This window comes from Athene cunicularia (assembly GCF_003259725.1).
Source record: "Athene cunicularia isolate RWA chromosome 6 unlocalized genomic scaffold, athCun1 chr6_part1, whole genome shotgun sequence".
Taxonomy (NCBI): Eukaryota; Metazoa; Chordata; class Aves; order Strigiformes; family Strigidae; genus Athene; species Athene cunicularia.
Window position 1 is genome coordinate 5,299,032 of NW_020799105.1, and position 14,097 is coordinate 5,313,128.

The 14,097-nt window shown below is 44.9% G+C and overlaps 1 protein-coding gene across 1 annotated transcript; it reads right to left on the reverse strand.

Moving 5' to 3' along the window:
• Nucleotides 1–437: 437 nt before the first annotated feature.
• Nucleotides 438–10,275, reverse strand: HIF1AN (hypoxia inducible factor 1 subunit alpha inhibitor). Its single transcript, XM_026851270.1, has 8 exons — nucleotides 10,061–10,275; nucleotides 8,652–8,902; nucleotides 7,258–7,406; nucleotides 5,392–5,537; nucleotides 4,819–4,925; nucleotides 4,371–4,434; nucleotides 4,041–4,151; nucleotides 438–2,859 (listed from the first exon to the last, which is right to left on the reverse strand). The coding sequence occupies exons 1-8, from the start codon at nucleotides 10,241–10,243 to the stop codon at nucleotides 2,815–2,817; spliced, it is 1,056 nt and encodes a 351-aa protein (XP_026707071.1). The 5' UTR covers nucleotides 10,244–10,275; the 3' UTR covers nucleotides 438–2,814.
• Nucleotides 10,276–14,097: the final 3,822 nt, after the last annotated feature.

The following is a 14,097-nucleotide window of genomic DNA, read 5'->3' on the forward strand; positions in this document are numbered from 1 at the left end:
CAAAATTGCCTTGTCCAAAGCATGAATCAGGTAAAGGACCAAATGGAGGATAAAATATCCCAAAGGATAAGCAACTGATGTAACTCATTAGACCCAATAGTGTAGTTTGTTCCAACATCCTGTCAATCACCAGAGCATGGTGACACCATTCAGGTCAGCAGGGAGGGGAATTTGTTCCATCCCCACCGACACTTATTGTTGACAGCATTCAAGGATCCCATCTTACTCCCAGCTTTCCTTTCAGGCTTACAGAAATAGTATGGGGAAAGTTGTGAAGATGCAAAATAACGCAACTGGTATTGCTGTTTTGAAGGCAGTTTTGGAGACCAACAGCTTTCACCAGTGAAGAACACGAGTTATTAGAAAGACTGAAATGTAGCTTTATACACACATCTCCTTATACAGCCACTCACAAAATAAAAGCCACACAATTCTGTTGTTCAACATTGGTTGTATTTAAGAACTACACTTCAGAAGGTACCGTGTGTTTGTCACACCCCACCCCCTGCACACACACCCCTAGCGGAGAACACACACAGCTTCCCAATACCATGGCAAGGGGCATTGAAAGCACAAGGTGAAAAGGGAAGGGGGGAGAGGGGTGGAGTCAGTCCATCAGTGCATTGTAAATGAGCTTTCACAAAGTCAAGTGCAGCAAAACCTGTTCAGACACTTTAAAAGTTAGACCTTTGGCAAATAAAGAAAAAAAAGGATCCTAAAGTTCTGTAAGTACCATTCTCTCTCCACACGGGATACAAACTCCCACCCTGAGCTTCAAGAGTTGATGGTGTCTAACAAGTAGTACTAGAGACTACCATGTGCTGAATAAATAGCACAGAGATGGGATCTCATTTGAGCATCTTTCAATCAAGCGCATGTGCCCAGGATTCCTGGGAAGGCTTTGCTTTTGGCCAGGCTCAGCAGCTTAGCCTTCTTCCCTACCTAACTGAAGGCTGAGCATTATCCATCTGAGTGACCTTCATCTGGATCTAACCACAGCTCTGGAGAGTCTGCAAAAAGTAACATGACAGTCAGACTACTCAGTGACACAGGCATACTTCTTAAACAAGGACCCCGCAGCTGCCAATTACACTTCACTTGTTCTGATCTGTAAAGCAGTCAGAAAACTAGCCCCTGGGACCTCCTGTTTGAAAAGCGTTTCAACTTTATGAAAGATAAGCTCCCTGCAAGTGGTGCACAAGCTGTCCCAGCAAAAGATGGGACACGAGGCTAAAGATGGAGCACTTCTTGAGCATCATGTTCTCAACACTTTTATCAGACTCCCATGTCAGAACAAGCGCCGAAGAACAAGAGGGAACACTGGGAAGTCTCAATAGAACAAATTCCCCACCATTCTGTGGGATGAGATATACGGGCTGTGAAACAGCTTCTCTCACCTCTAGCTCTTGGGACCCATTACAACCACATCAAGTACACAAGACCTTTGCACCACCCCCCAAACCAGGGACAGCAGTGCAGCACACAGGGAATAAAAAGCCAGCCTCCATATGAGGCTGGAAAAGGAGGAGGAGGAAGAGGAAAGCAAAATGAGTTTTCAAGGTGATTGCTGAGGACTCTAAAACAGAGGCTTGTCTGGTTCCTGTGCCCTGGTCTTGTGACTTCCCAGCCTGTCATGTCAAGTCCCAGAACACAAAAAGGATCGAGATAGACTTAACCACATTTAAACAGAAAGCCCTGATCTCTTTCACATGACTGTACAAGGAAGGGAACTACACACACTGGCATGGATTTAACTGATGGACAGGAGCCACATAACATCACACAAACACGCACACCTGTGCGCAGCCACGCACACTTGAGTTCTTGCTGTTTCAGTAAAAAGGGAACTTTCCCATGTTACTCCAAGGAGCCAGCACCCCTGGTAGGGAGAAGGGAGGCTCTGTACCTATCTGGCACTGCATTTTGACAGTCTAGCTCAGCACTCCTGGGCAATTCAATTTTAAAATGTGGCTTAATTATTCAAGACTTGGAGAGTGCCCTGGCATTTATGCATCTCCCTTCATAACGTTACATCCCCTTTTTACCACACTGCAGCTTCAGAAGAGTGGGAGAGAAGCCTTCGCTCCATAGAGAAAGCTGTCAGAAAGGAGATTTATCTAGACTCCTACAACACAGATTTTATTTGGAGAGCACAGGATTTGGCGCTCACACACTAGATTAATTCACTCTGATCTCTATCCTGTACTAAGTCCAAAGCACAGATATCTTAAATTGAATAAACTGAACCATTTGTCCAGTTGCTTATCACACACAGGCCATCTCACATGTTTCTGTTATAGAAAAAGGTGACAGAGTTGAGCACGGACAGGTCCTCTAAACAACAGAGGACTGTGAAACCTATCACTTCGCATCTTACATCCACTGCAGGCACCAACATATAAACCCAGCCAGGAGGTTCAAACCCCATGAGGCTGAAGGAACAAGATCATTCCTGGTTCTCCTCCAAACTCTTCTTCAAATGCCTGAAAACCCTGAAGCAACACATCCAAGTGACAGAAGCCATGCTCCTTGTTGTGGCAAACAGGGCAGAGGGAGAAAAAACAAATTAGTGAGCATGAATCCAGTTTCCAATAAGTGCAGACTCTTTCTTGGGAGGTTCAGTTAGATGAGAGTGGAGGATGAATGGGGTACTAACGGTTTTGCAGTTCCAGTAGCCCCCTTTACTGTAGTGGGGCAGGGATGGGCCAGGAAGCCCATCAGTCTGTTAAGTGCTGCGTGCAATACTAGCGCTCAGTATCTTCCATTGCTCGTGAACAAAGCAGCTCCAACATCAGTCACCCAGGCCGCCAGGCATTAGTCATACCGTCCCTTAATCATCATATTCAACAAGGGACCCACCTGTTCAAAGAAAAAACAGATCATTAGCTGGGACAGTTACACAGAAATGGCAGCTGCAGAGCCTGCTCCCTCTGCATCACATCTTATAAGCTGAGTGGCCTAGGGCAGAGAATCTCAGCACACAAACTGAGCCCAAAGTACACCGAATCAGTTTCAAACTATTTCCTAGTGAAAACACTGGGGCACCCTTAAGCACACCCTCTAACACCCTACCAAAATTGCAGTGTTCTCTGCCAACACCCAACTCTAGCTGTCACTAGAACACTGCATCCATGGTATTTGATACTTTCTCACTTCCCACCTTATATTTGCGATCTCTCAGCAAATGCTATTAAAAGAAGCCAATAGTCATCAGGGGTTGTGCTTTTTTGCAAGGCAGTGAAGGAACATTCTTACTCACTGAATCCTTGGGGTCACTTGGAAGGAAGGCTAGGACTGACGATTTTGCTAAGGTTTTAGTTTCAGTCAAGACCACTCCCACTCCTCAGCACTGCCTGATCACTGGGGGAAGTTCAGCATGCTATGGCAGTAAGATAATCTCAGGCAAGAGGCATGATCTTGCAAGTGCACTAAAGAGAAGTTGCTGCACAGTGGTAACAGTTACAGACCATGAAAACATTTGTATTCACACCCAGTATTTGCACTTTCAGAACAGCAGGAGATATTCAAATGTATACTCTTACTACTTCAATCTGTTTTTTGAAATACCAGTTGGTTAAAATTGCAAAGAATACGGAGGGGACAGAGATGTGTGTTAAAGGGGAAGCACATACTTAATAGAAGAGATTTCTCTTATTTAAGAGGTTTGGATTCAACAGGTAAAACAGTTTCCCTTTTTTTGGCACATACTGGGTATCACTGCTGCCCAGAAATCTAAGGAGAGTTTCAGAGCAACACTTTCCTGGCAGTGCCAAAAGCCAAAGCACACCTTCCCCCACATACAAGAACAACTACTCCATTGTCTGTAGTGGTCCTCTCCAGAATTATAATTTAAAGAGCTTGCCTTTTTGTAGCCAAAGGACCTCTGAAGACAGCAGGAAGAACCATTCACTTCAACAGAGCAACCCTGCTTTCTCCTACCCTCATTGTGACACCTGCAGAGCCAAATAGTTGGCATCTCGAGTTTTGCATTAAGCCATAATGATTTCAACAGCAGTGACTATATGGCTCTTTTTTGGTACCTCTTGTGGATTTCCTAAGGCTTCTCCCAACATCTTCTCAATGTTCCTCATTATCGCCACTTTCTGATGAGCCTTTAATGGATATTCGATTCTCTTTGGAGTTGGGGCACCCTGAAATATCAAAAATAGCTCACTGCACGCTTCCTGAATTGGTAGATTATTTCATTTTCTCCCAGTCACTCAGTTTTTCACACACTACTTTCAGCTTTAAAGCAAAAGATTTGGTGCAATGAAGTTCTCATATTGGCAACACATGCCAACAAACCTCTACCTGAAAAAGTCCTCTGGGATAGATCTATCCAATCTGTGCAGGAAGGTGCTTGTACTCACCTTGTACCAGAAGTTCACAGTGATGGTAATCCCCCCATTCAGGAGAGACTCAATGTGGTGCCACCTGCACAGAAACCACACAAAAAAAGAAAATAAACTATTGCTGTAGCTTAGTGAAATACCTTGGATGGATGAGTTCAGACAGCATTAGACAAGCCTTGCCCTATATCTCCATCATCAAGACCTCAGAACTTGTGGAAAGCTCTCCTTAAATACAGATCCTTTTCTTGCACACATTACTGGAGTACTCGCACAATAATGTAGCGTCAGGGAGAACTGGCATCCAACAGACAGGAAGCAGAAGCAGATTGGCCCAAGATATCACAGTAAACATCCCACTTGCTGGAGAAGTCAAAACAAAATTCTCTTAAGAGCCAACCCACACTTTATGCAGAAGATCCTTTAAACCTGTTTGATGGTCACTGTGTAGTCCCACCATACTTCTTACCAGTACATAGGTATGTATAGCACATCTCCTGGACCCACCACTGTCTCATAGCCAACCACGCTCCGGAAGTTCGGAAACTTCTCATAGTCAGGATTGTCGAAGTCCACCTAACAGAAGAAAACATTAAGAAACTCAGAACTTGCTGCAATAACAGTCCTCATTATCAGCTCTCAGTATCAAATCATCCTGATCTTCCCTATTTAGCTTTTACAGTCCCATTTGTGTCTTAACTCCATTGAGAAGTCCTGCAATACCTCCAACTTAGGAGCCCTGTAATTTGTATCTGAGCAAATCCATATTAGACTGAATGATCAGTGAAACAGAACAGAGAAGATAGCACAGCTGGGCTGCAGTTGCTATCAGTAAGGAGATGTTTATAGCCCTAGCTCTTCCAAGTCAGGACCAGACACAAACAGAAACACCACCAGTCATTCCATCTATTCCCAGTGTATTCACCAATTAACAGATCTGAACACATATGCAGCTTTAATTCCAGTGCAGTTTCCTCCCAGCTAGCATCTTTACAAATGCCCTTTTTTGGCATGAGGCAGAGAACAGATCTGCTACTCTCACCTGGCTCTGTCTATCGCACGGATGGTGCACAGGATAAGGGTAGAGGCATTCAAACTGATCAGGAGGGAACAGGATACACCTCTTGTAACCCTTAATCTGAGCGAAGAAGTTCTGCTGCTCATCATAATGAGCTGGTGTCACATTCCCTACACAGAGAGAAAAGATGATAATCAAGACACTCTCATGTACAGGTATGAAAGACAGAAGCAAGCTATATTCCTTGCTAAAGACAGTAAATATGCTCCCACATATTCAGAAAACTAAACAAGGAAAATGACCACAGAAACAGTATAAACTGGTCACTCTATCAGTCAGTCTTTATTGAGCAGTTGCTACTCCACTTGATTTCCATTCTATTAAATCCATATTCAGGCACCTTATGCTCTACAGGATTAGGATTTCCAGCCTGCTTCCAGGAACAGCAGATGGGGAATGTCGATGGGAAGCTTTTTCATAAAAGACTCTGTTTAGATGACAAGTTGTGGCATGGACTTTCAAAAAGTATTAGTCTAGAGGAAAGGAGTCTAACAGACCGATTTCGAAAAAAGATATAGTAGTTTTGCAAGACAACAAGTAAACAAATCTCTTTGTCACTGGAGCTCCTAATAGTACTTCATCAGTCTGATTAACTATTCTGAGGCTTGACTGTCACCACTAGATCTTAAATTTAAACAAATCTTTACAGTGGGACATTTTGTATCCCTCACAACCACATTTTTCAGGCTGTTTTCCAATTCAGATATTACTCTTTTAGCTTGCTCTTTATATGTATTTTCATTAAAGTGAATTAAGATAACCCATATCTTCATTAAAAAGATCATACAATCACATGCTCCTGTAAAGACACTCATTTTCTTAGCACACACTGGTTCAAGACAATTCCTTCATTCCTGTGCATAACCCGTTAATAGGATTTCAATGATCATATTATGATCTCTAGGGAAGTGTTGGTGCAGTGCTTTTATGTGAAGTTCTCTTCTCTCAGCTAGTAAAACAAGTGGCAAAGACAAACTACAGTAAGTTGAGTACGACTTGTTGCAAAGGGCAAAAAACATCTGCTGACAGAACTGAACAGCCATGAATTACCAAGTAATTCTAATCGGATGTGACAGCCACACACTGTATAGTGTATAGTATAGGCCATCCCACTTCACAAAACTGTATGTTCCTTGCCCAGTTACTGAGATTACTTTCTATTTTAATGCTGTCCTCGTCAACAATGTAGTAGTACCTCTGTCTTCTAAGGCACCTGTCTATGAATAGTCAGTCTCCACATGGATTTGGAATTCCACTCTATCCAGATATTTTTAGGATTTATCCATCTTCAAGTTCTCCAGTGCCCTCTAACCTTCCAAGAAGAGATTCAGCTCTTAATTGAAATGGAATCCCTCACCACAGTGTACCAGCTCAAATAACAACAAATGCTTCATAGAATAATCAACATTTCCTCCTGGGTAGACGTTGGAAATGCTAAAAAAAGCGCAGAAGACTACTTTGAGCAACTTGCAAACCCTTTTGCATCTTAAATCTGCAGACTCTGAGCATTTTATTGTTTACTTCAGATGCTGTAGATTTAAACAGGTTTTAGAACATGATTAACAATTACTGAAAACAGTCCTACCAACATCACACAGAGCACTTCCATGAGCAGATTATATCCAGGCACTCACAGTGCATCCCTGGGAAAATACAGGCTACTCCTTTGGTTGTTTCCTCTCTTTAACCCAAGTTAAGTTGTGGCAACAGTCCCCTCCCAACCCAAAGCTTTAAACTGCCTGCTCTGAAGGAACACTTAAACTAGTGGAAAATCCATTTGAAAGACCTGGAACTGAAATACAGAAATGCTGACCAGAGGAAACTGCTTACCTTCCATGCCAATAAGAAGCAAGTTAGAAGTCAGTTGACCCCAGCCACGTTTCCCTTGCTGCTTGTTAATCCAGTTCCAGTTGAAGCCAAGGAAATCCACCACAATCTTCCGTCCAACTGTGTCATTCAGTGTTTGCTGCAGATATAGCCTGTATTTTCCCAGAGACAAGCAGAAATCAAGTATTATGCTTTGTCATGAACAAAAAGACATATCTCTGCATCTCTTCAGCAAGATTTCAAAACAAAGAGACATAATTCCTAGAGATTCCGTTCTATCATCACACACCATAAACACCTGTGGAAGTAAACAGTTTCAAGAAGTCTCCAAAGTTTGCTGAAAGGTTTCCTAGTACAGAAGGGAACAGAACTCAGTTCTGCTTTAACAGACACAAAGGAAAAAAGATAATTTTAGAGCAAGAACAACCCCCTTGCAGTGCAGGAGGAAAAAACTGTAAACAGACTGGCCACTATCAAATATCAAACACACTCATGAATAATTGCCAAATAAACGCCACCATTCTAACTCATTCGTGGTAAGATTTATCTCTTCTAGTAGAAGTGCATGAGGGAAAAAAAGGGCTCAGGAAACCCAGCATGTTTCTGTATCAAGTTACTTTAATGCCACATTTCCATTTAGATGTAGAGGATCAGAGGAATCAAACATCTGTATTAACAATTGCAGTATTACAGACTACTGTCTGCAATGCTGGGAGAAAAATGCATTTTTAAGCTCAAGGACTGCCTTCTCTCTTGGAAAAAGCATACCCAAAGCTGAGAAAGAAGAGAAAGGGACAGCCAACAAGTGAACACGAACAGAGTTGCTTCCAATTATGACGCAATTAAGCATCTGTAAGTCCTTTTAGAGGGCTGGTGACTGATAAAATTAAGTACAGTTGCTAATAGTTATATTCCATATAAATGTGAAGCTCCTTTCAGTAACTTACAGCTCTGTTAGTGGTGTAGACCATCACCACCACCAAATACACAGCACATATGCAACATTTTCTCGTCTTTCTGAGAGAGACTGTTAGTACCTGCTGCCTTGGTATTCTGTAAAAAAGGCTGAGTGCCATAGCTTGTACTTTTTCATCAGATAACTAAGCTCCTCTATCAATACCAGAGTCTGCCAAATGAAAGCGAACCTTAAGGCTTTCTTTATCCAAACCCTGCCTTGGATAGAGAAGAAAAAAATAAATAAAGCTCTGCAGACAATGTGAACAATTTGATTAATGATGGTATGACTTTTTTAATCAGGTAACAAAGCTGCTGTCAACTAGCAGACCTGCAGAAAAACACTATAAAAAAAGTGTTTGAAAGGTTTTAATCATCAACACTCACTGAAGAGAAACTTACCCCCTACTCAGATCTGCCGAAATGGAGAAACCTCCACTTACCTCTCAGCACTCCCTTTTTGTTGTATTTCTTTGAGTCTGTCCACAAACTCAGCAAACTTCATCTCTTCTCTGCTCGACTTGGGTTTGAAGTTCTTAAAATTGGCCATCTTTTTCTCATCATAGTACAAAAACTTGTGTGTGCTGGCACTATACACTGAGAAGTCCCCATTGCCAATGTTTTCCTGGAGGTAGTCCAGGTCCCATTTCAAAGCAGGATAAACCAGATTTGTATCTGTCAGCACCACTGGCTCCTGGAGAGAAACAGGAAGTTTACTGATTCAAGGACCTCCTGAACTTGAGAACCATCACATTCATTACTGCAACCACACAAACTCTCTTTGAAAATGGGGAATTGCAAAAAGCATTTAGAGTAATTAAATACCTTGGTCTGGGGAAAAACACATGCAAAACATGACAGGAAGATTTAGGAAAGTGGTGGCGTCCTCCTACAGCAAGCTCCTGGTAGCAATGGGACAGATTGCACTATCTGTTTAGCTAATCTCTAACACATGAGATTAGACAAACACTAGCTGGGAACAGTTTTAGGCCTGCTTGGTCCTGCCACGTAGCAAAGAGACACAAAGGATTCTGCCTGGTCACCTCCAGCTTCAGCTATGAAGGGGTAAATGCTGGCAGAAAGATACCTCTGAATCAGAGGTATCTGAAACAGAGACAGCACTCCTCTCTTTCCTCAGAGGATCACAGATAACCTTCAGCCATCAAAAAACTGACGTTACCCCACCTCTTCTACATAAAAAACCCACCCAAAAAAACCCCTAAACCAGAAGGAAGACAAAAGACATTACCTATAATTAGTAAGCAACCTAAACAAGAATGACAGCTGCTGTGTTTCCAAGCTGTGCATGCACAACTTCCCTTCTTGCAGGCTTTCTTTAAAAACAACAACTAGTAATCTTACCAAAACGTGACTGAGCTTGTTAGAACTGATACAAGAGCCACTACTACAAGGCAACCTCCTCATCTGTGGTCACTTTTACTTAGAAAATAACCAACATGTGCCCGTGGTTTTATTTTACACACTCGCGACTTCCATCCAGACAACAAAGCACTTAAGCAAACGCTTCTTGCAAACTTCACAACTCAACGCTGTGGCACCGAAAAGAACTGTCTACTACAACTAAGAGGAATAGGACACCGGCAACAACCAAGCCCGCGCAGGAAGAGGGCAAGGCGGGCGCTCCCCAGCAGACAGAGTGGTAGCCCGGGTGGACAGAGCCAGGACGGGGAGGCGACTACACCCGGGACGACACCAGGACCCGGGAGAGCCCCGCACGCTGCGAGCCGCTCTGCGCGGCCAGACGGGCAGGGCTGGCAAGCCCCGCGCCGCGGGGCAAAAGCCTCCCGGCCCCGCCGCAGCCCCCGGGCCGTGCCGCCACTGCCCACCGCACCTCGTTCTCGATGAGCTCCTCAGCGCGGGGGTCGCTGTAGCTGAGCCGCGGGATGGGCCGCGTCTCAAAAGAGTAACGACGGAACTGGGAATCGGTCCAGCCAGGCCCTGCCGCTACCCCTGGAGCCTCCCAGCAGCCCGCAGCCGCCGACGAGGAGGAGGAAGAGGAGGAGGCCGCAGCCATCGCCGCCTCCACCGGAGAACTCGGAACTAGCAAGCCGGAAGCGGAAGACGCCCGCCCACGGCAACGCCGGAAGCGAAGGGAGAAGGCGGGAGGCAGAGGGGCACCATGGAGAGGGGAGGAGGGAGCGGCGGCAGCGAGCAGCGCCCCCGCGCGGGGGGAGGTCGGGGGCGGCCTCTGCTCCCTCGGCCTTTTGGCACTTTCCAAGGTTTTTGACATCTGTGAGAGCTGGGAGTCCGCGCGGGGAGAAACCCACACAGATAACAGAAAGGATCGTCTGTGAAGTCTTGTGCGGGTCCTTCGTGGTCCTCAGTGCTTGGCTCTGTGCCACCCTGCATGCCTTCAGCCGGCAGCCCCTTCCCCTCGAGGTCACCAGCAGAGGATGGGCCATGAGCACTGCTCCTTGGGAGCTGCTCCACTGCCGTGTCCCTAATGAAAACAGCAAACAGTCCATTGTCCTCACTCCATCTACTGAAAAAAAATACAGCTGTGTTTTGTGCCTGAAAACTAGAAGTTTAATTAATATTTGCTACAAGAAAATATATGTAGCACTGCTTAGTCTAACACGCACCTTTTGATCACAAATAGACAACATTTTAGCAAGATTTCATAAGTTGCATGCCTAGGGCTGGAGCTATTGAATTTTTTTCTTAATGCATGTTTACTAACTGAGACAAAGTTGACATTCTGCTTTTAATCTGGAAGCAGTAAGAATGATGATTGCTCTTTCCCAAGAATGACTGCCACGTGAGGCATCAGCTCTTAAGAAAATTTTGCTCTTTGACATTCTCTGGAAAGAAATGGGAGACCTGGTTACTTGGGATATGGAGAAGCCTGAGGTAGTCAATGAATTTTTTGCCTTAGTCTTCACCAGCTAGTGCTCCAGTCACACTGCCCAAGTCACAGAAGGCAAAGGCAGGGACTGGGAGAATGAAGGACGGTCCACTGTAGGAGAAGATCAGGTTCAAGACCATCTAAGGAACCTGAAGGTGCACAAGTCCATGGGACCTGATGAGATGCATCCACAGGTCCTGAGGGAACTGACGGATGAAGTGGCTAAGCCGCTGTGCATCATATTTGAGAAGTTGTGGCAGTCCAGTGACGTTCCCACTGACTGGAAAAGGGGAAACATAACCCCCATTTTCAAAAAGGGAAAAAAGGAAGACCTGGGGAACTACAGGCCAGTCAATCTCATCTCTGTGTCTGGCAAGATCGTGGAGTGGATCCTCCTGGAAAAGATGCTAGGGTATAAGGAAAATAAGGAGATGACTGGTAAGAGCCAACACAGCTTCACTAAGGGCAAACTGTGCCTCACAAATTTGGTGCTCTTCTATGGCAGGGTTACAGCATTGGGGGATAAGGGAAGAGCAACTGACGTCATCTACCTGGACTTGCGCAAAGCATTTGACACTGTTCTGCATGACATCCTTGTCTCTGAATTGGAGAGACATGAATCTGATGGATGGATCTCTTGGTGGTTAAGTTACTGGCCGGATGGTCGCACTCAAAGAGTTGCGGTCAACAGCTTGATGTCAAAGTGGAGAGCAGGGACGAGTGGCATTCCTCAGGGGTCGGTGTTGGGATCAGCACTGTTTAACATCTTTGTCACTGACATGGACAGTGGGATCGAGTGCACCCTCAGCAAATTCGCTAACGACACCAAGCTGTGTGGTGTGGCCAACACACTGGAGGGAAGGGATGTGCCATCCAGAGGGACCTGGACAGGCTGGAGAGGTGGGCCCCCTCAAACCTCATGAAGTTCAACAAGGCCAAGTGCAAGGTCTTGAACATAGGCTGAAGCAATCCCACGTGCAAACACAGGCTGGGCAATGAGTAGATTGTTGGCAGCCCTGTGGAGAAGGACTTTGGGATTAGTGTTTGAAAAACTCATTATGAGCCAGCAATATGCACACACAGCCCAGAAAGCCAACTGTATCCTGGGCTGCATCAAGAGGAGTGACAAGGGAGGGGATTCTCTCCCTCTTCTCTGCTTTTTTGAGACCCCACCAGGAATACAGTGTTCAGCTCCGGGGACCCCAGTATAAGAACAACACAGACCTGACCTGTTGGAGTGGGTCCAGAGGAGGGTCATGAAGATGATCAGGGGGCTGAAGCACCTCCCTTATGAGGACAGGCTGAGAGAGTTGGGGTTGTTCAGCCTGGAGAAGAGGAGGCTCTGGGAACACCTTATAATGTCTTTCCAATACTTAAAGGGGGCCTGCAGGAAAGCCGGAGATGGACTCTTTATCACAGAGTGTAGGGATAGGATGAGGGATAATGGTTTTAAACTGAAAGGAGGTAGATTTAGATTGGATACAAGGAAGAAATTCTTTACTGTGAGGGTGGTGAGACACGGGAACAGGTTGCCCAGAGAGTTTGTGGCTGCTCCCTCCCTGTCAGTGTTCAAAGCCAGCTTGGACAGGGCTTTGCACAACCTGATCTGGTGGAAGGTGTCTCTGCCCATGGCAGGGGGTTTGGAGCTAGATGGTCTTTAAGGTTCCTTCCAACCCAAACAACTCTACAATTTTCTGATTCACTGGTTTTCATTTTACAGCAGGTGGATTTGCTGTTCTGTCTGTGTAGAGCTTTGCCTTCATGAGAATAATGGAATCTATTTTCGTCTGTCCTTCCAGAATTTATTCATGTGCTTAGTTTTGAGGAAAATGAGTGCTGCTTCACCTACAGCACTTCTCCTGTACAGGTTAAGAAAAAATTTTATAACATATTTGCAAACATATTTGGATGCTTTGGAATCTTGAGCCACATCTGTGGAAGGCTCAAACATAAGCCGGAAACTAAATAACCAGTGATAAAGAGCCAATGTAAGAAGCAGCTGACCATGATCCAAGGCTGCAGCAAGGTCTGAGCCCACACAGTGCAGCTGGGAACTGAACTTCCCCACTTCCAGTGCAATGCTGCTCTCCCCAAAGCACCGCATGGTACAGGCCCTGTGGGACAGGTACTGAATACTGCTCCCTCCAGCAGCCTCTGCACTGGAGGGTTAGGCTCTGAGTTAGTAACTTTATTAAATAACTAATTGACATACTAACTTTACTGCATAGTCAGTTGTAAGGGAGTTGGCTGAATTAAGACACTGTACACAATGAGGCCTTTCTTTGGGGTAAGTGAAAGGATCCTATTCTAGCCTGCGACTATGCCCCCACCTCAGGCACACTGTGTATCACACATCACACATATTTTTGTGGTTCATCACTATCTTCATTCAATTAGTAGGTTTGCAATTAATGTCGTTATTAGAAGGAATGACTTTTATGACAAATAGGCCGTGATGTTTTTTGAGCTGCAAAGGTTTATATGTAGATCGTTATTGAGACATTACCCATTATGGCTGATGTGAATAACTGAAGGAAAATGAGTTCAACTACCACAGAGTTTACATAATGAAGTAAACTGCAAAATCCTTTAATGCTCATATCGATTTTATCTACAATAATATATTGCTTACATTTGAAGAATAGCATCGCTAAATTAACATGTCATTTCAGCTGTTCACATTTCCTGGCTCCACGGAGATAAGATGATTACATTCGGGTATTAAGTTTAATAATATTGATACTGATACAAAGAAGGCAATTTGCATAACGCCGCCAACCACGGCATCGATCCGATTGAACATCGACCCGGCTGCTCCACAGGAGGCTGTTCTGCGTCTGGAACATAACACCGGCCATCAGTTCCCATTACCCCGCTTCAGATGATGACGGCCACAGCGAAATATCGCACCGATGGCCCGTCCGTCCATTAGCTCTTATGTCAATGTTATAATAATAGCGGCTGATTGATTAATGCCCTAGACGGGGGGGTCGCACCCCGCAGCGCAGGCAGCGGCTGGGGTC